This window comes from Cynoglossus semilaevis, chromosome 13 (assembly GCF_000523025.1).
Source record: "Cynoglossus semilaevis isolate Cse_v1.0 chromosome 13, Cse_v1.0, whole genome shotgun sequence".
NCBI lineage: Eukaryota > Metazoa > Chordata > Actinopteri > Pleuronectiformes > Cynoglossidae > Cynoglossus > Cynoglossus semilaevis.
This window is the reverse complement of record NC_024319.1, coordinates 10696179-10719654: the sequence shown is the minus strand read 5'-3', so window position 1 is coordinate 10719654 and position 23476 is coordinate 10696179. Positions and strand designations below refer to the sequence as shown.

General features: G+C 43.3%; 1 protein-coding gene across 23 annotated transcripts in view; it reads right to left on the bottom strand.

Moving 5' to 3' along the window:
* Positions 1-23476, bottom strand: part of nphs1 (NPHS1 adhesion molecule, nephrin) — a 147739-nt gene that overhangs the window by 17517 nt on the left and 106746 nt on the right. For 22 of the 23 annotated variants that reach the window (XM_025061824.1, XM_025061821.1, XM_025061822.1 and 19 more), the window contains 11 exons: positions 21561-21641; positions 18612-18806; positions 15021-15143; positions 8561-8686; positions 7024-7105; positions 6126-6229; positions 4295-4416; positions 4002-4173; positions 1835-1992; positions 831-972; positions 358-482 (listed from right to left, as the gene is read on the bottom strand). In XM_025061824.1, the coding sequence (XP_024917592.1) occupies positions 358-482; positions 831-972; positions 1835-1992; positions 4002-4173; positions 4295-4416; positions 6126-6229; positions 7024-7105; positions 8561-8686; positions 15021-15143; positions 18612-18806; positions 21561-21612 (1401 nt within the window). In that variant the 5' untranslated portion in view covers positions 21613-21641. Of the gene's footprint in view, positions 1-357; positions 483-830; positions 973-1834; positions 1993-4001; positions 4174-4294; positions 4417-5365; positions 5433-6125; positions 6230-7023; positions 7106-8560; positions 8687-15020; positions 15144-18611; positions 18807-21560; positions 21642-23476 lie in introns of those variants that run through there. The other variant, XM_025061841.1, reaches the window with a different exon arrangement.

The window sequence follows — 23476 nt, the reverse complement described above, 5'->3', positions numbered from 1 at the left end:
TGTATGTATTTTTTTCCTCACATATTTATACATACATATATAAATCCATGTATACAGATATATATTAGAGAGGTCTGATATTATCGGCTTGATATGAGCATAATAATGTGATATGGGTAAGAATCGTTATCGGTTTTTCCTCCGATATTAAAAGCCCAATAAGGCAATGCTTGGGTTTCGTCAGATATGTTGGAATCGCTTTAAAAAGTTAGTACAGCTGCAGGTATCGGTATCGGAAATTAAGCGTTTGGACAATATTGGCACATTGAATATCGGTAAAAAGCTAATATCGGACTTCCCTAATATATATTGATATGTGTTTAGTGCACACACATACAGACACACGTGTAAAACAACCTTCAACCAGGTTAGAGTTCCCACGGGGTTCCCTCCAGTGGAGAAGCAGGTGAGTCGCACTTTGGTCCCTGCATGAATGGGAATGTCTGGAGAAGGAGCCTCAAGCCACACCCTTTGGGGAGGGTCTGTGGATGATCAAATCAGATTTATATATTTTCGATGTTAACACTGGCTCAACGACACTGAGCATGTGCAGACTGAAGAAAAAACAAGTAAAAACTGAAGAGTTTCAAGGGTTAGGGTTACTCAGAAACTCTTCAGACAGAAATGTAAATGGAAAATATTGGGAGTGAAGGATTATATTAGTGAAAGGCTGTAAATATTATTGACTCCCTTCTTGAACCGTGATAGAAACATCCTTGAGAACTCGCAAAAGGCACCTACTAAAAAATATTCATCCTAGTGATTTTAATGCTGGCTGTGTCTATTAAAAAATATAATGCATCGGTTGAACCTCAAACATCCGGACTCACAGTAGACGCTGAGTGTGGCCGTCTGGGTCTTGGAAAAGAATGTGCCCTTGTTGAAAGCCTCGCAGGTCAGGGTGAGACTGTCCTCCTCCCTGGAGACCTTGTGGGTTATGTTGGACATGGTTGTCATCCCACCATGGTCCCCCTACACACACAGAGAGCACACACACCTGTGTGACGGTTCAGTCCAGAGACAGAGAGTCTCAGAAAAACAAGTCTCGCTGCTTTGTCTTCTGGAGAATGCTGATAACACATTAGCAGCCCCGCTAACTGACGTGGTGTTCTGTGATAAATAAACATATTCATCTGACTGGCAGCTGCATACATAATGCCTTGCTCCGGCGTGCACCTGCTGACAGTGGTCATGCTAATGCAGCACATCTGGCCATTATGGCTATTATTGAGTTGATGACTGTAAAAGCCACAGTCAGGAAGACTAACAGACGCAGTGAACAGCAGCGTCAGTCTTCATTAACCTCACACTGTTTCAGATGCATTAAAGCTCACACACAGCACACCGAGTGCCTTGTGTAAGATCAAATGAAAATGCTGCTGCCGGATGAATAAAGAGCTTGTTTAATAACGCTCATCTTCTGTGTCAGCTTTTATTCACTTTGATCTTATTAACTCAGACAAAAGGAAGAAGGTGAGCAGCAGAATACACTTTTGGAATCAGCAGCTGGTGTATTTGCAAACCTGCGGCAGAGCACACAGGGTCACAGCATTTATTCTATTTTTCTTCTGTACTGAAGCTAATTCTATAGGAAACATTCGGGGATTTTCTTTCAGGCACCATTGAGGCAAACATGTAAGTATTTTCAGTAGAAAAAAAAATGTCATTTTTGATTGTTTCTTGAACAATAATAAATACACATATAGACACTGTATACACTTATACACACAATCGAATTGCATCATGTGATTCCAACCCCATCAACGATGAGCTCACAATCAAACTGCTCAAACGAAAACAATTCTAATAATTGGATGTTGAGATTTAAACTCACCTCCTTCACAGAGACAACTGTGTTGTTGAGCTCCTTGTTCCCCAGCCACCAGCGAATTTGCACAGGGGGGTTGCTAGAGGCGGCAAAGCAGCACATATCCAGCTCCTGTCCTTCGACGGCCACGAAGGAACCAGAGAGAGTCACCACTGCAGGTTCAACTGGTACATGAGCACACAAACACAACGTCTCCATGATGACACTGGGCTGAACCAGTAACCATGATGCACTGGAGATGGAAGGCTACAATTGATATGGAGGTTTAACAATAGGATTTGATCCATTTTGACTAACAGAATAAATAAAGTTGGTTCAAATAAACACAACTGTGGTCTTTTCTCTGTGCTTTACCTTCTACATAGGGATCCGTGTGCATTGTCAAATTAGGTATTTTAGTATTTTTTTTGAAGAGTGAATTGACTTCTCTGGAAATGGAATTTAAACCAAAAGAAAAAAAAAGAAGCACTGCAATTATTTCCTCCCTGAACAGCGCATTTAACAGCTCCCATTTCTGATCACAGTGGCAACAGAACTATTTCTGGATATGAAACATGGAGCAGAATCAGGGGTGTGAAGGAAAATCACTTTGAGTGGCAACTTGTTTTCTCAAGAGGCTTTCACTGTGGTTTCTAAAGTCAGCTTAGTTTCAGCCACAGGGGGAGACGCTACAATAGCTACAGGCAAACTGATGCAGCTTCACAGAGCCTTCAGGGTGATAGAAAGCCTGGGGAGTGAGCTGGCAGACACGGGGAAGGAGGGGTCATGTATGCAAATCCTACAGATATTTGTGTCTATCCCAGCAGACACAGACTTGGATGCATTTGTACAAGCTGCACACCCTGCGACGGCTGAAACTGAGCTGGTGCCGGAAAGTAGGTGAAGCTTTTTCACAGTATTCCGTGCCCTGCAGCCTCTACCAGCGCCTCAAGCTCAGAGTGTGAGCAGCTCATTTTAACATCGCTGAATGAATGACTGGGAGGCACGGCTCCGACGTCTGGTGCACGGGAGATCGATGAGTAAAGGAAAAGCACTTGAGTAATTTCACTATCTTCACATTGCCGCAGCACGGAGCGTAATTGACGGTGCGTCTTCAAAACCCGATCATAATTACAAAGAGAAGGTGCAACAGTTCCAGAGCGTTTAAAGCGTCTGGCTCTGTAGTGGAAATCAGGCTATTGTTAGACACAGTGCACCGAGGCTGCTGAATATTAATTCTTATTTGTTTACTTTTCTTTATTGTTGCTGTAAAAAAAACAAGAAGAACATTTTTTATTCCTAAAGAGAAGTAACATCTATTATCCATGTGGTTGATTCTGTCGCACAAGTGTAGGATTCCTGAATCCGACTAGTCACAGGGAGGCTGTGGATGCATCCTAATGGATCCAGATTTAAGAGATTAATTGATCGCTTATATACAGTATATATTGCTGTAACAGCAGGAAGATGTACGGATTTAACACAGGTTTTTATAATCTGATCCAAATGATGGAATTAATCATTTCAGGAATTCATAGCTTTGCTTCATTACTACACATATTGATGTTGACTTAGAGTTTAAACTTTCCAAACTTTTCAATTGTTATTGCAATAGTGTTAGCTCGTCAGTGCAGACTGACTGCCCTGCACTCAGCGAGGCTCGTCTGATGCTAGCTGGGCGTCTGACCTGAAGTTAAAGCCCCCCCACGATCACAGGAAAGAGATTAATGTTACTTCAAGCTTGAGATGCTTTACTGAAACAACAACGTTTTCTAATCGTGTATCGACTGTGTCTGTGTAGTGCACTTCCTTCTACGCATTTGTTAAAATCCTTGAAAATCTTTTATTTAGTTAATTTCACAAACTACTTGAAAACAATTGAGCTAAATTAATGGAGCAGCTGTGAAAGACCATGCACTGGTGCAAACCTGAAGGTATTTAAACATGTGGGCTGAAGCTGTAACAACCAATTCTTCTCAATAATTCTATCAGCATTAGGAAATATTCTGGAACTGTCAAAGGACTGGTTTCTGGAGCTAAGACTATTATTATACAGTACTTCTCCTACCTGGTGTCTACAGCCTTAACAATCTATTACTGTGAGTCCTGCCGTGGATGTGTGTGTGTGTGTGTGTGTGTGTATGTGTGTGTGTGGACTCCAGCGTGGTGCACTGGAAGCATTATTGTCACTCACAGAGCACGGTAATTCTGCGGCAGGCAGAGAGAGGTGACAGGGACACCAGATTGACGCTCTCACAGCACACGTCCACCTGGTTATCGGCAGGGGTGATCCTCAGGTTGAGGACACTGCTGGACTTCTGAGCCACGATGTCCTCTTCCCAAGTCTTTGACAAAACTTCTCCATTCTGACACACACACCACCAACACACACAAAACTCAGAAATACTGAAACCAACCACTGACTAGGACAGCTTTTTTTTTAGCTTAACCGTCACAGATTTTCAAGCAGAAAGTGCAGAGTTTTACCTTACTCCAGTGGAGAGTGGCTAAGGGGTTTCCTCCGTGAGAAACACAAACCAGCGTCAGTATTCGCCCTGCTTTGACCTCCCCTGTCTCCAGACCTATAATAACTGGAGGCTGAGGTGGGACTGTCGGGAAATGAGAAACACCAAAAAAAAAAAAATGTTTTGACAAAGGGAAAAAGCAAAAAGAGCAAAAGAGAAATGAAGACGTACGGGAAGAAAAATAAATGCAGTAACTCTGGGAAATGGAGAGGAGGGATGACGATAACATAAAAAAAAAAAGAAAAAAAAAGAGCAGCATTGCAATGAGAACACTCCAGGCAATTGATTAGAGCGCATCCCTATTTGCTGAGACAGGGCCAATAAATTGGGCACATTTAACATGACTCTGCGTGAAAAAGAGCTTGGGATCTGATGAAAGCATTAAGTATTAAGAGAGCAGTGAGCTGGAGCCAGTCCATAAAGCAAAATAACAGATGTTCAAACAGTAATAAGGTAACGTGAAATATGAATAAATTACAGCCTCTTTGAATAAAATATATGCAGTAAAAATAAATTAGAGGAGGACGGGCCTTTGTTATTGCTGCAATCAGTTTCAGAGAGCGGGCTGCAGACCCAGGGCCAGCATGACAAATTGCCACCTTACTAACAATCTGGCTGGCTGCAAATGGCCACCGCTCTGGCTTTGATGGGCTGGCATGCTGAGTAAGATTGCAGCGGTGGTCCCAAGTTCTGCAACATTAGCACTGAGTACTGAGCCCGTGTTGTGTAATACAGAGTCGAGGAACAGAGAGGAAGGGAGGAGAGCTCGCCGTTATTGGCGATTGTAAACACAGCAGCGGCGGCGTGTAATGTGGAGAGGTACAGTAAGAGACAACATTATGGCGTCTAGTCGGCGTGCGGATAACACAGGGCCAGAGCTGGAGGTACTGCTGACTGCTGAAGGTGTCAGCAGCCCTGCTTCACTTTAATCATCAACATGATTTAGACCTGCGAGGAGCAGGTGGGTAGACTCCCGGGCCTCGGCAATCAATTATTTCAGCTGATCAACAGAGCAGAAAATACTCAGACCTACTGTAGTAAACAGCAGTTGCGGTGAGACAGCGTTTGTGCATTCGATAAAAGTCACTTCCAGCGCTGCTCTGTCACACAGGAGAGAAACAAAGAGATGCCACCAGTATTGTATGTTGACGCTAACTGCTCGCGCCTCATCTCAACACTGTACACTGCGCTGCCTCACCGTTCCATTACACAGTCGCACACTTTAGTTATAATAACATTCAAGTTCTGCCTTAGTGGTTTTTGAATTTTAAATTAGGCCGAGGAGCACCAAAGCTGCCGGGTTATTTTTTTAAGTTCATTATTATTAATTTCGCTGCCCTTAGGTCGGCATATTATTGATTGTAACGTATTATGGAAATTCACTACCAAAAGCCTCAGCAGTGATCCATCTCAGTTTGCCTGGTAGAAAGTCTGTGTTTTAACACAACTACAACGAACGTGTAAAAGTCTACGATTTCTTAAAATTAAAAGTAAATGTGAACTCGGCCTTAGTTTTCATTGTTTGACAGGAGCATAAAGAGCAGGTCATATCAAACTCAGCCCACTAGGGGCAGCCTTGTGAAGTAAAGCAGTCATGCCCCCTGATGTTGAAGTGGGTGTAAGTTTGCCTTCAGGTTGAATCTTCCCTCTCACTCTACCAACACTGACGGAGCGAACAAGACCGGACGGAGGCCTGAGGTTGAGCTCCTCTGTGGTTGAGAGTGTTTTATATACGGCGGTGTGTTTTCTTGTTAGCGCCTACTGTCAGTTCTCAGACAGACGGAGACACTTACAGAGAACATTCATGGTCAACGTGGTCTCCACAGGTCGGAACAGGGCAGCGTTCTTCGCCTGACACAACATCGGTCTCCCATGGTCAGAGCTCAAAGCGGTGAATCTTTGGTTATGTAACGGAAAAACAGATGAAATTATAGAGTCATAAAATGACTCACAATATAACACCATGGTCACATTTAGCCAGAGGTACAGTGGAATCAAATGTAATTAAAGTATTATCAACACTGGGGTTGGACTCAGTGAAGGTTTTCAGTCGTCCTGTTCATTGTTGCCTCAAAGGTTTAGAATCGCTGACGAGTTTCAACTCTCATGAAGGCTAACGCAATTTAAAATAAAGTGGCACTAAACAATAAATATATAAACATAAAGACGTGGTGAGCCCTGTATACAGTTTTACTCGGTTTATATTTCCTGTACATTATATACAGCATGGAGTCAAGGGGAGCAACCACACACTGCCCACTGCTGGGCATACTGGGCGTGAGGAGGAGAGCACAGATACAGCTTCAAACCTCTGGCTGTTCTCCTCCTCCTCAGCACCGACGTTATTTCAGGTTATGACAAGATGTTGTTATCTCTGACACAGTGAAGACAAGCAGGATTAAAGTAATTCATCGTGCTGTTTAATGTATGGGCACCTGGCGAACCGCTCAGGATGGATCAGTCTCCCTGCTGGAATGTAATTTTGTGCTTTTGACAGAAGCTAATTTAATTCTGCTGTGGCAAGTAACAGAAATGTGTTTTTCTTACTGAAACAGAGGGAGAAAATAAGAGCAGTCGAAAAACAAAGAGGGGACGGGGGTGGGGGAGCAAACATCAAACACAAGCCAGACTTGGAAAGACCGGGCCGGTTCATGTGAAGACCGACAGACAGACGGACAGACGGACACGTACGTTACTGTAGCATGTGTGTTCAGCAGCTTGTCCTTTGAGCCAGGCATGGAGAAAGACCCGACACCTGTCAGCTCCGCTCCGTCTGAGAGACACAACAGTGAAGACAGGACACAGGGTGGACATTGTTCAGGGAAAACATCATCATCATCATCATCATCATCATCATCATCATCATCATCATCATCATCCTTCAAAATGTGTGGATCTGTAATACTCTTAAGTACAGTATAATTACCATTTATACCAGAATAATTCTCACCATCTTTCCATTTAAATTAAAACTGCTACGGGGCGTATTGACCAAATGGTTTATTAAAATTGCGCACAATATCGCCAACCTTCAAAGACCATTTTAAATTCATACACTAACAACGTTCGCACACTTACTAAATATGCAATAAAAACTCTAAGCAGCTATTTGGAAACTCACTCTAACCTCCATTTTCTTACTTTGTCAACTTCTTACAGTCAGTCAACGATTTTCCCAGTGTGGGATCAATGAAATCTAATCTACAGGCAAACAAAGCCTGAAAAAGGTTAGAAAAGTGACATCCTGTGTGATGGCTCAGTGGGCAGTTAGGGTGGACGAAGGTTCAGGGGTCAAAGGAGCACCACCCAAGGCTAGGTGTTTTTGACCGCAGAGAATCTGTCTGTTCATGTTCAAAATGTTTCTCATCTACAGTAAGTTAGAATATAATGAGTCAGGAGAAACAGATGGGCAGAAAGGTCAAAGGTTAAGGCCAATGTTGAAGTCTGAATGAATGAATGAACAAAGCCTAACATGATCGGCTGCATCACAAGATTCATCAGATTTAAAAAGTAAGACTTTTTAATCAGGTCTCATCTTTCACACATATTAAAAAAAACACTCCAAAAATTAAAAACATATATATGTGTGTGTGTGTGTGAGACATTTTCATGCTGATAAAATTAACTAAGCTGTTTGAAAATCTTAATTGGGATTTTATGACATTCTCCATTTAAATGTCCCGCCCCAGCAAAGAAACATAGCTCTCATTGGCCGTCACCCCCATATGTTCCTGTTTTTGTAAGGAAATCAGTGCTGACTGACTGACTGACTGACTGACTGACTGACTGACTGACTGACCCTTAATTTACAAAGAGAATTCCAACATTTGTGGAGTCAAGGTCTCAGTATTATTAAATCTTTTACTGTTTTTTGCATGTGTGTGTGTGTGTGTGTGTGTGCGTGCGTGCGTGCACGGCAGAGACAGTAAAAAGGAGAGATTTTTGTTAGAGTGGACGTTGGACATTCAACTGTTACAGATATTTCCTCCCACTCAGAGCGTGCTCTTTTCAACCCGTTACTTTGAAGACTATGAAAACAGACACGTTCTACACTTCAGCTCTGTTTTTCCTCCTATTAAATATTCTTGCTGTTACCTCTGGAAATCCCAGAGCACTGAAAAAATGTGGAGTGTAATTTAGTTAAAGGAGAAGCTTCGGAACAATTTCCACACAGAAAGTGTTTGGAATTTTTGGATATTTCGCCTTCACACGTCAAAGGCCGTCTTACCTTTGAAAAGCTTGATTTCAGCCTCTGGCTTCGCATCGGCGGCGACACAAGCGATGGTATACATCCTCCCAGCGACCCATGGTGTCTCCTCCAGGTCCAGTTCAAAGTTTGGGCTGGACGGGGGAACTGTAGAGGACAAGACAAAAAAGCCCAGCATTTTCATGAACTGATTTATTTAGAGCCTATATTTGATGCACTAATTTCAGGTTAGTGGACGCTGCTGTCAAAAATAGATATTAACTGTACGCAGTGATGTGATAATGAGTACTTGTTACATCGGGAGCAGAGTGGAGTGTTATCTGCTGCAGGGTGTCTAATTTAGAACATCAGGGTTCGTTGTTCTGTTGAGTAAAAGCACCATTTTTTGGACAGGGGAAGAAAAGAAAAAGAAACGACGGAAGAAAATGATTGATTTTTTTCCTCCTCCTTTCGTAAAACCAACCAACCAACCAAGCAAACATCATGGTCAAGTAAAAAAAAAAAAAAAAAAAAAGCACTGATCAAAGCAATCACCACTTCATTGCTGTTCTTCTCTTCAATCCTTTCATATGACCATGGAGTGGAAATGTAGAAACGAAAAACCCTTAAAAATATTTGTTTGGCAATAAATTTAAATATCTGTCAGGTTCTTGTCATTAGAAAATATTCTTCAGATCAGACTTCAGAAGTCTGGTTTCTATTTTTTTTTTGTGAGCTTCTGGAATTAGAAACCGGTTACTGTTATTGTGGTATTTCTTTCATCGTAGCTCAAAAACAGTGCTCCGAGTTTGTGATTACAGGTAGGCTGAGTGTGTGTATCAACAACGGAGAGAGAGAGAGAGGGAGAGGGAGAGGGAGAGAGATGGAGAGAGAGAGAGGAAGAGAGAGAGAGGGAGACGACAGCAGAGATCTGTGCTGGAGTGAGAGCAAAAAGAGAAAAGAAATAAGACAGACTGCAGAGTGGAAGAGCAGCTGGGGGCGGGCTGCGGCTGCTGCTGCTGCTGCTGCTGCTGCTGCTGCTGCTGAGTCCTCACACAAATCCACTGCTAATGTGTGGGGTAAACAGCTGCCCCAGCAGCGACCGGAGCAGGCCGTCATCAGCCCCTCTCTCACTCACGTTTGGCAGCTGAGACAGATTCCCAGCCACTAGGAGGAGCTGTGGCAGTGTGCAGAGACACCCATTGGCTCTGGTCTGCTATTGAGACAGATGAGATGTGGCTGCAGCTTCAAACTGATTTAAAAGAAGCAATTGAATCTGTGTGGACTGTGATGGGTTACCCAGAGCACTGCAGAGGCGCGCACTGCAATAATGAGATGCATTTGTTTGTCTCCCCCACCTCCCCTCTCCCCCCTCCCCCCCCCCTCCTCTTCCCTGCGAAGATGACTGCGCCATGCATCTATTGACAGCCCCTGCACTCTCTATCTTCCCGGGGCCTGCATGACTCACATAAGCACATCACTTGTTGTGCTCCAGGAGTGTCTGGCAGCCTAACAAATCCTAAAATAAGAATAATGATATGTTCGCAAATGAGGCAGGCAGGTATCTAATTTTTTTCCCCCTCGCTCACTCGCTCACGCCGGCCCATTCCTCTTATCTCACATTCACTCCATCATCCCTCTGGAGCAGCCGGTGCCCACCCCCTTCTCTCAGCACACCATCCTTCTTGACCACTGCAGTTAAACTGCAGAAATGCGGGGGACGGTGTGTTCCATCTTGGACCGGGAATTACAGCCAACCATCCATCACATCCACTCAGGAACACCACGTGGGCCATTCAAGCCGGTGGGACGAGCCTCAATCGCTCGTACACATTTGTGCAAGTAAGGTAGCCCGCGTGGAGCGGCAACGAAACACACATTATGTTCAATTTACTTAAAATGTACTCAGAGGAAAGAGCAGTCAGCAAACACGCTGCGCTCTTAATTAACTCTTCCTGCCTGCTCTTTGTCTACCTGCCTGTTGGCTTCTCCACTTACTTTCACTGTTTGTCTCTCTTTCCCCTACGCTCCGACTCGTCTCTCGTCTCGTTAATGTACGCAACGCTACAAGAACACGACTATAGACAGACCTGCTCCTGACACTCAGATGAGAAACAGTGAGCCGCGAAATTCGATTCATCAGACAAATACAGACGGATGGATGGATAAGGCAGATAAGGAGCAGATTAGCACACACACATCAATATGCACCAGCAGCTTTTCTACATTTCCGTCTCCCGCTCACTCCCGTACAGACGCACACAACCTTTTTACTCCATTTCACCCAAAACACCCAAAGATGAACTCCTGTTTACAGTGCAGGCAGATTGGCACAAAGAACACGGATATGGGTGATTAATAATAAAAAAAAAAACCCTCCAAAACCTCGAGTGAGTCATGTGCACTGTTCAGATGATAACAAACAGGGGAAAAAAACAACACTGTAAATAAGAGCTAAACAGCCACGACTCATCAGTGTTATCTCTGGAAGACAAAGATGAGCAGGAAAAATCCACGCAGGAATACGTTTTCTTTTGTGGTTTTCACACACACTGCAGGTCCCAGGTGTGTGATCTGTGAAATTGGTAGCCTCTGAATCCGCGCGCTTTTTCAGCCTTATTTTCCTCTCTGTCTCCTTCCTGTGCTCCGAATCCAGAACCAGCTAACAAAAGATGTCGGTCACACGAAAGGTTAAGTGACACATAACACCAAAGCACCAACATGTTACCAGCTAAGAGCTATTATGGTACTGTTGACGTTAAATAAGTCAAAAATTCTCTCCAATCATTGATTGGATAGATCAATGATCCAGTGATTCTGAGTCCAATCAGAATCAAACAAGACAAAAAAAAAAAACCCAAGAAACTGGTTTAGTGGAGGTCAAAGTCAGAAGAGGTTTTAATCAAATCAAAGTCTATAGTGAGTCCAAGAAAAAAAGGTAACGTCTTCTCCAACACAAAATCTAGTTTTTGACTCCCTGGAAATAGGTGAATCCAAGTCTCAGTCATGAGTCCTGGTCTCCAGGACAACAACAATTTCACACAGAAAAAGCAGAAAAGAAAGTGTACTTTGGTTTTCTTTGTCTTCTTGGAGTGGAATAAATCACCCAGTGGGAAAAACTTCTAGAAAATGTTTCAGATATTATTTTTGTGCCCCAGATTTTCAAAGAAAGTTTTATGTAAATTTATTGGACTTGGTGTGTCCAAGTGAGCATTAAAAAACCCCAAACCTAACTCTGACGTTACTGTTCTGAAGCCACATTTAATTCTTCACCCCTGAAGGAAGCGCACAGTCCCCGGTACTGTTTGTTCCAGAGGGACAGAAATAAGAACGCCCTCTCCCAACAAACAGCTTCTCAACATCTACTACCCCTTTTTTTTTACATCCTGGTGTATTTTACTCTTTGTTTGGATTCCATTTCCTTGCAGTTAAATTCCTATTCATCAGACTCCCGGTCCTCAGCGGACCATTTAAACAGACCAAGGTCTAAACAGTCCGAGTGTTGGATCGACCCTGAAGATAAATTTAAAGTACTTAAAAGCAAACACTTAAGAATCTCACTCTGCTTTTCTTCAGGAGCTGCTCCCTAACTAATTGTAAAGACCCCCCCCCACTCACCGTACCATCCGTCTGGCTGCCACGGTAACAACGCACAACGTCACACAAGCGTGCGTCACGTTGTCCTCTTAAGGAGGGACATCAATTTGTCACAACTTTTTTTCAAGAATAACGTCACCTTGTTCTTCGTTGCCGGTGCCCCCCGTTTTAGAAGTTGTTCAATTATTCGTAGCAGCCAAAAATATGAAATGAAGGCTCATTATATACTCTTCAAGTGCTAAACTCATTAGCCGCCGCAAAACCTTAGCGCGGCGCAGGCTCCTCAGATGTCCTCTAACCTCCAACCAATGCTAATAATAAGCTTACACACACACACACGCACACACACGCACACACCAAACGTGTCAACCCAATGAGTCAGAGTCTCAAACCAGAACAACATCAAATAAATGTTTGAGACATTTGCGAGTGTCGTCCGTACGGGAGGGAGTCGTTCATTAACAGGATTAACTCCTCAGGCTAACGTTATGAACCGAGACACAGGATGTGTCAGGTGTGTGACGGCACGGAAGTTTGAAGTGGGGGGAGTGGAGGTGGAGGTGGCAGGGGTTGTTATTGTTATGGATTACTCAGTGCCACTTGATCTGCCTGTTGCAGTAATCCCCCCGTCTGAGCCCCGCAGGAAGTCAGAAACACACAGGAGTTAAGTTTCTCCAATAGAAACGTCTGGAAACATCTCTTTGTAAGACGGCCGATGAGGTTTATTGACATTTTCTTTCCATCTTGGCAATTTACGGCCTGTGGCGACTCCATGTTGAATTAGCCAGTCGTTGTTCCACTCCTCCTGACCTGAGAACCAAGTCACATGACCTGCTAGTTCTGGTCTTTCTCTCTCTCTCTCTCGCTCTCTCCCATGTCCCCCAATGTATCTCCTCATAAAGAGTTTATAGTGTTTTGATTTGATGCCTGGCTTGATAGGATATGCCTATGGTTGAGTGGCCAAGGGTGTGGGGCCTTGGGAGCCGTAGCTCGGTGATAGAGAAGTCCGCGGGGAACTCATCAGAGACAGTGCTCTTCAAACGAGCGCACACTCTCTGGTCCCAGCTCAGCACTAACAGGAGATTGAATTCATCACCTCATTATCAAGGCCCACATTAGTCACGTATTTTGAATCAGTTGAATTGTCGGTGTGGAACTAATGACCCTTTAGGACCGAGGCTGTCGAGCCACTGTCGAAGTCAGTCAGCTCCACGCGCTGCCCTTCGCAGCTGCAACTGTCCGTCTTAAACTGTCAACAGCTGGAAAGTGTTCCCAGGCCGACGGAACAACAACACCAGCTGTGAGACAGCGCGGCCGTAACACGGGAGCCTCCGGGCCCGGCAAATATGACTGCTGTGATGCAGCACACGCATTTTGACCTTTTTCCGACAAAGCCAAAGGCCACGGCGCCGTCTCTGTGAGTGTGGACGCACGGCACCAGGCATGTCGGAGGTAACAAATGTGGGAGTCCAGCCTGCTGTGGCTGCAGGTGTAGGCCTGCTGTAGACCCACACCGTCAAAGGAGACGTCTGTGGGTGCTGCCCCCCCCCGCTGCCCATTGATGTCAGAAAAACCTGCCTTCTTCCCAGAGGAGAGAGAGAGAAAGTGAGTGAGAGAGAGAGGCCACTAGGACAGGAGTCAGTAACCCCCCCCCACCCCAACACACACACACACACAGCAAAGAGAAGGGAGAAGGCTTGAAAGCGAGGCCGAGTTGGAGGAATTGTGTGGCGAGAGAATAGGGAGGGGGCTGTAAGTAAATGAAGCGCGCCTGGAGAAGAAAGGTTCTTTAGAGTCCCTTCCTCACCACATATGGGCTCGCTCCCACACACTGCAGAGACAGGGGGCGAGCGAGAGAGAGAGAGAGAGAGCGAGAGATACTGGTCGGTGTGAATCGACTACAGGTGGTCTGATGCAGCTCCACAATACGTCTGAGAAGAAACTTTTCAGTCATCCCTGTTATAATTTATTCCTTCCTCCTGCAACAAGGGGAGACACGGATCGCCCCGAGGCCTGCCAAAGAATCGGGAGTTGTACTCGCACTTTATATCGCGTCTGGCAGCTGTCTGAAGCCGTGGAGCTGCTGGAACATCCGCAGTCCTTGTTTAAAAAATAAATACATTCTTCATGGTCCATACATGCATCGGATATCATTTGAGCTCGGAGTTACCGGGAACTGGAGTTTTGCTGAACCAGGGACACATTGAATTAAATCCTTTCTCCAAGCACTGTGTCCTTTGAGCAGTGGAGATAAATAGAGGAATGGTTCCATGAACCCAGGCTTGTCGTTAGAAGACTCAGCATTATGGATGAGAGTTGATGAGAATTACAAATCCTCAGTATTGATTTCGTCAGTTTCATTTCCGTATCAACTCTAATCCAGTGATTCCCAACTGCCAAGGACTGGTCAGCAGGTACCGACCGCTACTTCAGATCATTACATTTTCAAAATAAAAAAATTTAGACTTCTGTTTGTTTCACAGTCTGAATTATTTTTAAATATTACCAGATTATTTTTAAAGAAAGTAAATAGTGAGTGGATTCTCTTTGAATGAAGTAAATTTGTAAAATTAAAATACATATTTTCCGATGTGTCCAACTGCGGCCTGCCACCAAATTTTCTACGAACCAGTACCGGTCCGCAGACCGGGGGTTGTGGATACCTGCCTTAATACATTCTCATTCTCGTACCATCACTACAAGGCATGAAAGTCGGTAGATTGATCGTAAATTAACCACACACCATGTTGAACACAGTTAGCATGCTGCTAACCACGATCAGAGGAATCAGACCACAGATTCCAGCTGGTTCTGGACTCCACTGCTCCACCACTGTTAGATTATTATCATGACAGAGAGCGCCCCCTGCGACCCCTCACTACAAACACTTAATAGTTTCACTCACTTAAAACGTTGAGCCAGGCTTCAGCGGACACGATGGCGTAGCTGCTCTCAGACTGGCCAGCCTGACATTCGTAGACGGCTTCGTCCTCCAGTCGGGCTTTTTCGATTTGGAGATGAAATTGTCCTGCAACAGAGACGGAAGAATTTCATTATTACTGCGAGTTAGGGTTAGGTGGTGGAAACATTATGCACACTAAATACACATGAATAATTACAATACAGAGAAGAGGAGCTGGGGGTGGGGGGGTGACGGGGGGGTTCATTAAGGTTTTCTGTTCACACTCCAGTGAATTCAAACTCCCTGTTCACAGTTATTACGTGTCAGGTGATAGATGTCTCCTGCAGACTCTGTGCCCATGTCACTGTCTCGAGTCATCACTGAAGCAATTTTCAACTTTGGAAATGAAAAATTAACAATAAAGACAATTTGTACGACGACACGCTGCCGTTTCAATTACGATATAATGCACTGTACTGATTTAGATATCAAAAATACACTTCTTTCTTATTTCTGGGAGATGAGAACGACTGACTTGCTGAGAACCTGCTGCAGGCATCTCCTCCGACGTACGAGCGCTTGTCTGTACTCATAACTGATACGTTCCATTTCAGAATGAATTTCAAATACTGCAGGAGAAATCAAATCCCACATTTATGACTCTGACGGAGTAAACGGTCTATTAATTAGTGCCAGGCAGCGTCTCTCTCTCTCTCTCTCTGTATCTCTTCTTCTGAGATTGGTTCTGCCAACAGGGCTTGATTTGTTTGATGCACTGCCATAACCTGTGGGGATTAGACGATGTTCAGAGCGGGTTTTCAATCTCCCGATTCTCTGGCTCACAGCCTAACATGTGCAAAATTGTATCTTGGTCTGACAACCACCCAGTCCTAAAAATGCATACGTCAAGTAATCTGGGAAGATAATTAACAGCAACCAGAAGCAATTTTCATGTCCAAGTTATCACCGAGTGCACAGACAGACAGAGACATTTGAGTTATTAATCAGTTTCCTTTCTTCAGACATCACAATACTCTGGAGGTTCTGTAAACGCGATTCCCTGTCCTCAACATGCAGTGAACACCAAAATGTGTAATTTGGTGAAGAACTCAAACTGTTATTTATCGGGAAAAAGAGACATTTAGTCTATTCCATTGTTTCCCAAAGACTGGGTCGTGACCCTCAGGTTGTGTGACTTGGGTTGCGAAGGGTTGGGTTTGTGACTATTAAAATACAGGTGCCCAGAAAAAAAGTTTGGGAAACTAGTCTATTCATGTCAGTCACGGGCGACCAGGTATCCTGCCTCGTGACAAAGTGAGCGTCTTTAGGACGACGTCCCATCAATGTTTTCCCGCCATGTGAATGGACACTTTATTTCATGTCATTTATATGCAGTGGTACAGACCGGTACAGACGTGTCAGTGTCAGTGTCAGTCACGGCTTCAAAACCAGAGAGACAGTTCCCGATGGAAGTGGCCAAAGGCAAAGGAAGTGCAGCCTTACTGAAGTGAGAGCTTCAGTCTGTGACTTGTTGAAGCCTTTGACTGGTCTGGATTCTGTTTCTCCACACACGGTCCAAAGGCTGTTATAATGTAAAGTGGAAAAAATCTTGCGTAGGTCGTGTAAAAAAAACAAAACGCTGCTAATAATAATTAAACAATAAATAGGTTAATAAAGAATTTCAAATCAAATCTAATTTTCAATCATTCTTATTCATTTTATTAATCAAGTCTGTGATGAAAATAATTTAAAACCTAGCATAATTGTACAAATTGTCTTTGCTGTTTTAAAATGAAATTATCGTTAATTTTTTTCCGTTGACATAATGAAGGCCGTTTGTTTTCTATTCTTTCCTACTATTTGTCCAAATGAATTAAAATGTACTAACTTTAAAAAAAAAGAGTAGCTGTCTGGCTTCTCATTTAGAGTCAAAAAATGTGCATGACAAAGGTGTTTTAATCAAAACCTGTTGCGTTTATAACTACTCACCACCCAATTAAATAATAGCTTCTACTTTATAATAAAATCCTGCTAATGCCCTGGTGCCTTCGACCAGGCGGTTTATCTGTTGTGCTCTGTGCATTCCTCTTCACAAACAACCCACGTCTATCATTTGGGCTCCCGTCGATATTTGCATCACTGCTGCAGCTTAAGGGAAATAAGGGTGCTACATCTGCTCTAAGTATATGGTGAAATCAAAGCTGGCCTCGTCCTGTGAGCCTGGCTTTTTTAAGCATCATTAAACATCCCCAGTGGTGACAATCAGTGGAACTGGTGAAGGAACAAGTGCAGTCAAGTGCCATCTTGAATGATTTTGCAGTGTGGAGTGATTGCATACATCAGCCGGCTGTACTTCCTTGTGGTTTCTTTTCCTGGTAGAGTGTACCTGCGCTGATGGCTAATTTATGCACAAGTGTTGGTTTGAGTGTCAGAATGGGAGCTGTGTGCACGTGTCCATCTGTGTGTGTGTGTGTGTGTGTGTGTGTGTGTGTGTGTGTGTGTGTGGTCTTGTTCTTGTTTAGAGTGCATGTTCTGATGTTCTTCTTCTTTAGGCTGTTTCCTTCCTTTCATCTCACCCTCGTCCTCCTCTGCGTTGACTCTGACCATACCTGTACCTGGTCACTCCCCCTCCAACATCCCTCGTCTCCAGACCCTCTCACCTTCATCCTACACAGGCTAACAAACGTGACCAAAAACTAATTCTAGAAAAACAAAAGTCTCTGGGTTTGGCAGAAATTTGTGACCTCAAAATGGGGTCAAAGGCCAAAAAAGTCTTCCTTTACAAACTTGGTTGGTTGACACCGAGTATTTGAACTTTTACTACGTCTACTCCTGCAGCTCTGTCGTTCCACTCGCCTCGACCACAGTTGACGTACTTAGTAGCATACGGTGGCCTCTGTGTGAGAGCAAGGCTAACTCTGTGTGCTATCTCTTACACCTATCTCTGTGAAACAAAAGCACACGGCGTACCTGAGAAGTGAGTCTGGTCCATTAGCAGCTCCATCAGGAGCAGTTGCTGCTCTCTTTCTAATTGGCTATTACTTTTTATAGACTGTGCTGTAGATTCTGCAACACTCTCTCATTTCGCTGATTTGCTGACACCAGTGACACTCTTGTCTTGTCTGAACGTGAGTGACAGCAGGAGGTGTGAGAGTGTGTCGTCGATCACGGCCCCAGATGTTGGAAATATATATATATATATATATGTCATAGAAAGAGGTGCTATAAGGTTTTCAGCAGAACCTGTACTTCATAATTAGAACTTGTCAACAACAACATCTCAGCGTCTCAACGAACCGATAATTGAAAATGTCATCAGATAATCAGATTATAACGTGTTTTCTTTGAAAACTTTCTCCTTTTATACGTAAGACGGACTTATTTTAACTTCATTCTCGTCACTTGGATAATTTCATCTCATTTACCTTTCATTTATTTCAAACACGTTTACCTAAAAGCATCATCTAGTGAGGGTTTCACACACAAACCTCTGTACTTCAGTGGCTACAAACGACACATTAGCTTTGCTCGGACATCAACATTGAAAAATTCAAAATGCCACAGGCTACATATTCTGTGAACATCTCCATTTACCTCTCTTGGGGTTTCCAATCATACTGTAGCGTGGAAAGCCTGGCAGGCTCTTCTGAGGTCCCAGGAGGAGACCATCTTTGACCCACTGCACGGTCCCAGAGGCCCGCAGCACCTCACACCTCAGCACAGCTGTGGCCCCCATCCTCACAGTTTGGTTCCTGGGCTCATTTCTGAAGACCTGCTGGGCCTGGGTGCCTGGGGGACATGGAAAGAGGACAAAGAAAACATCTGGACTGGAACTGAAGGACAGGAATGATATGCAGTGAGACTCAATGTAAAGCCGTGGACGGGAACTGGAGTGTGAATTTGCATGAAATGTCAGGGAAGAAATGAGAAATAAAAAAATAAAAAAAGGAGCAAGGTTTGTTTGACAAAGACACACCGCAGGGGTCCAGTCATGAGGTCTTTTGTCTGAGAGGACACCCTATTGTGTCTGGCCACATTATTCAGCCTGGCATATGTTTTATTGATGGGAGACTACAGTGATACGGCCCTGAAAATGAGTCAATAAAGTAATTACTGCGAATTAAATCCCCTCCTGGCCGTGCAGATAGTGTATTGGTCAGAGAGAAAAAGCACGCGGGGGTCACAGAGGCCCGGTTCACCTGCGGTTTTTCTTCAGCTTCAATGTCTCGACTGCTAATTCCTCCGGGGAAGAGTAATGATTATCACTTTAATCCCCCCTTGTTTATCATAGGAGGGGTCGGGACATCCTTCAGCCACGCTCTTGGGTGACTTTCTATAGTAGAGTGTGGAGATCCCACAGCAGACCACCCACCAGGCACACATCTTAAAATAAGTCATTACCGCAGCCGGGGTTTTATGAATTAATTCCGTTCAAAGAGTGGAGAACCGACGCTTATCCTAATCAGGGGTCCAACATCTAAATGTGAACCTCATCTAAATAACCCCCTCACCCAACCACCCACCCACCCACCCCCTGATTCTGCTCGGCAGTTTGAATCTTGACCTTCATTGAAGCAGTGACCAAGTTGTTTGTGAAGTGCATGCTCCGGTGCCTCTGACAACATGAGTGAGAGGCAAAGCTCTCAGATCAAGGCGGAACCAGTCACCTCACGTCAAATATGAAGGGCAAGATTGGCCCCTTACGGAGGACGCATACAAACAACCAAACACAGGGGCACATTTGCATCCAGTTTACATAAATGAATATCAAGAGTCATCTTCAGTGGCTGCTCCACGCCTCTGTAGTGTATGATCGTAGAAACAGACAGATGAAGGCTAAATTAATTTGCCGTGGATATTTTTCATTTTGGTCCCCCATCTTTTATCGACTAATTAAAAGTAGTAAATTCAAGTCCTGTGTGGCGTTCAGGGACTGTTGTCCGAGGCCCAGTCTGTACAGCGATTCGTGTCCATGTCACCATCTCCTATGAATTTATTAGGAACGTCTGGTTCCGTTATTCTGATGTACTGCACGGGGAAGACATTTTGAAATGATGACGTCTGATTTTCTTTTTTACTTCTGACCCTTGTGTATTTAATGTTCCATTATAAACCAAAGTGCATTTTCACCACTCGTGACCAAAGAGCTGAAGTTAAACTTCAGTATCACAGACTGTTTCGGTGCAGGGCACCTGGGCTGAGCTAGAAAACAGCTGACGGCTGCAACTGTGAACCTGGAAACAAAGTTGATGACAGCAGTGATACTGAACCAAAACAGTAAAGCAGGCCATAAAACCAAAATAATGAATGACATTAAAACACACTGTTAACGCCCTGTAAAGCTAAGGGGAATTTTAGAGACAGGTGGCGAGCATCCACTTCTGGATCATAATAAGGATTACACTACGTCTTATTTCTGCATCCTCCCCTAACCCTAACTACACCTACACCTGCTGTTAGAGGACAAAAGTGGTCACACTGACAACTGCTAAGAGCAGAAACGATGAACGGATGTAAGTGTTGGTTCAGCTTTGATTAAGGCATGTCACAATATAAGGGTAACAATGATTATAGCAACCATTACTGCTGAGTGCAGATGTATGAAGATGTTTTGTCATATTAAGGTTTTGACGCAAATGTGATTTCTTTTTCATACCATTCTAATACAATACAGTGGACTCCCTAGATACAAGTTTAATCTAAACTTGACTACATCCAATTAATTTGTTCCCTCTGCCCAAAAAATATACTATTAATTAATTCAATTAATCATCTAAACACCAAAAACAAATATAAACAGATACAATGATAATATAAATAATAATTATTATAAAAATGGGTAAAATAACTCAGCAAGGGAGTGAGACTGCGTGACAGTGTCATTTCTTCAAATTTGGGTGGAAAAATGGAGCTTGGTTGAGCACTCGTAACTAGGTACTTCCTCGTATCAGGAGCAAAATCTTGCGATAGTTGTTACGACTCGTAACATGGAATACTCGTATTTTGGGAATCCCGTATCAAGGAAGTCATTATTAATTGAATAAGTGATTTTGCGATTTATGACGTGAAGGTTGGCCAGATAAAAAAAGCCAAACGGTCCAAAACTGGCCCCCGAGCCACGGTTTGCCAATGCCAGACCTAGGACATCTGTGTGTCACCTTAAATGTTTTATATCAATTCATCTTTTTAAGTCAGTGTGAAACTAATTTTCTCTAAGCAAATGAGTCAGTGAAATAATTCCAGATTCATGGATAAACACTGACACAGTATCTCACCGAGGTGTTCTGGTCCACATGGTCTCTATAGTAGTTGAAATGTGGAATAACACCAACACATCTAGGTCACAGGTGACTGTGTAATTAACCGAGGTCAAAGGTTGACGTACCGAGGCCACAGCAGTGTTTTTATAACAGCTGTGTCCTATGAAAGGACCTACTTAAAGCTCCAAACATGTTAGCCTACACTGCCTGAACATGAATGGGACTTGAAAAGGTCAGTCACTGCAACAATCCTTCTGTAGTGGAAAAAAGAAAAATCTCTTACCGCAGATGTATAACGCTGAGAAAAACAGACTCCACGTTGACAGGACGTCCATTCCACCACTGACGCCTGACCTCTCCGACGCTACAAACAGTCAAGAAAAACAAAACGGAAGAGAATGAAATTTCTCCTTATGGTGCTGGAAATACATCTAAAAAAACACAAAATGTATTTCTGCAGAAAACCCACTATATTGTATCTGCAACTGTGTCAGTGATCGGCCACTGGACAGTTGAACAAAATTCCAGGCACGTTTGCAGTGTCATCACAGTAACATTCAATTATTCAGAAAATGACTTAATCAATCATCCAATCAGGCCATTAATCCTGCGACTGCAGATGACATGACGTCTTTAAATAAATCTAATAATGGTGTTATACCAATCTTAAAAAGGTTCTGAATCCATATCACGGCCATTGTGTTGATGATGTGTGATCTGCATACAGAGTGAACGCAGAGATTTCAATGACCTCATTAGACCGCGGCTTCCTGCGCCCGCTCTCGTTCCCTCTCTCGCAGGACATCTACTGTATACGGTAATTAAAATGTACCGTGACATCATCACACTTAATGAAATCATTTAAACTGCAGGACAGTAAAAAACCCATTTTCACACATACTTCTGGGAGTACATAGCAGGCAGAAAAAAAACACATAAATGTCAAGTATCCAAACTCTCCAATTCATCATTTGTACACATTACAGAACCACAGGTTGAGGCTCGTATTTAACAATCCATTTAATTACAGAAGTGATTCCAACTCGTCCTTGTTTCGTCTGTTAGTACATGTTTTCCCATGAATCGTTCGCTGTTAGCAAGAAAGTCAGCTGTTGGATGTTTGTTAAAACGGCTCCGACTGTTCTCTGTGTGCTGTACGATCCACTTGTTTTAGTTTCTTCCTCAACGGTCAACAGCGTTGCTGTTGCCTGTCCGCAGATTCAAGCTACAGTTGGAATTAAATTATACTGTACCTAGTTATTGAAAGATACTTTTCTCTTTGAATTTGAGTTCATTCAACTGGTCCTTTCAGAGTGCGTTTCTCCAAACCGTTGAGTTTCAGGGTCTTCTGGTCTCTGAACCACAGTTACCAAACTGTCAGTTATCTTCTAAACTGATTACATTCACCATTGTCAAGACTCTGCTTCTCGCAATTATGTCACAATGGTATTCTGTTGTGAAGGCTTTTTGACAAGGTCCTACGGTACTTCAGCCTCAGATCTTTGTCATTCCATTTTGGGTTCCTTCTAGGGATTTCATGTTCATAGAAAAAATAAGCAGCAGAATTGGTTGTTTGTCAGTTAGAATTTCAACACAAGTATTCGTATAATGTATGCATTTACAGTATATATTGTATGCAAATAAATATATATTCAAATATATATATATATAATATAGTATATACAGTAGATATAATATGTTGCTCTTATTGACTTTCTGTGACTTTCTTTTTCTCCATGGAGGCGGCCATGTTGGATTGGCATATTTTTAAATTAACCTAAATAACCTCAACAGATTCAGTGATAACTGAAGACTACTACCATTCGATATGATCATTAACCCTTGCATTGTCACAGATCACCTTCACCACTAGGGGGCAAAGACGTCTATTTACTATTGAATGGTCCTCATTTGTTTTACTTTGTCTTTTAGAGATAAACAACCGCTGAAAATAACTGGAAGGCAAGGACGTATTTATGCAATTATCCAACATTAGCAATAAATGGTAAAAAAAACATGGTTCACAGAGTATTAATCACGGTGTATAGATTAGCGTAAGACGCCGGCACTGTTTGGATTATGGTACACATTCATTTAAATCTCATGAACTGAACAATTTGGATGTAATAATGCAGTCGCTGCAGTGCATCTGTACCCACACTGCATCTAATACTCTGCCTTATTGGACTGGGAAGAGGC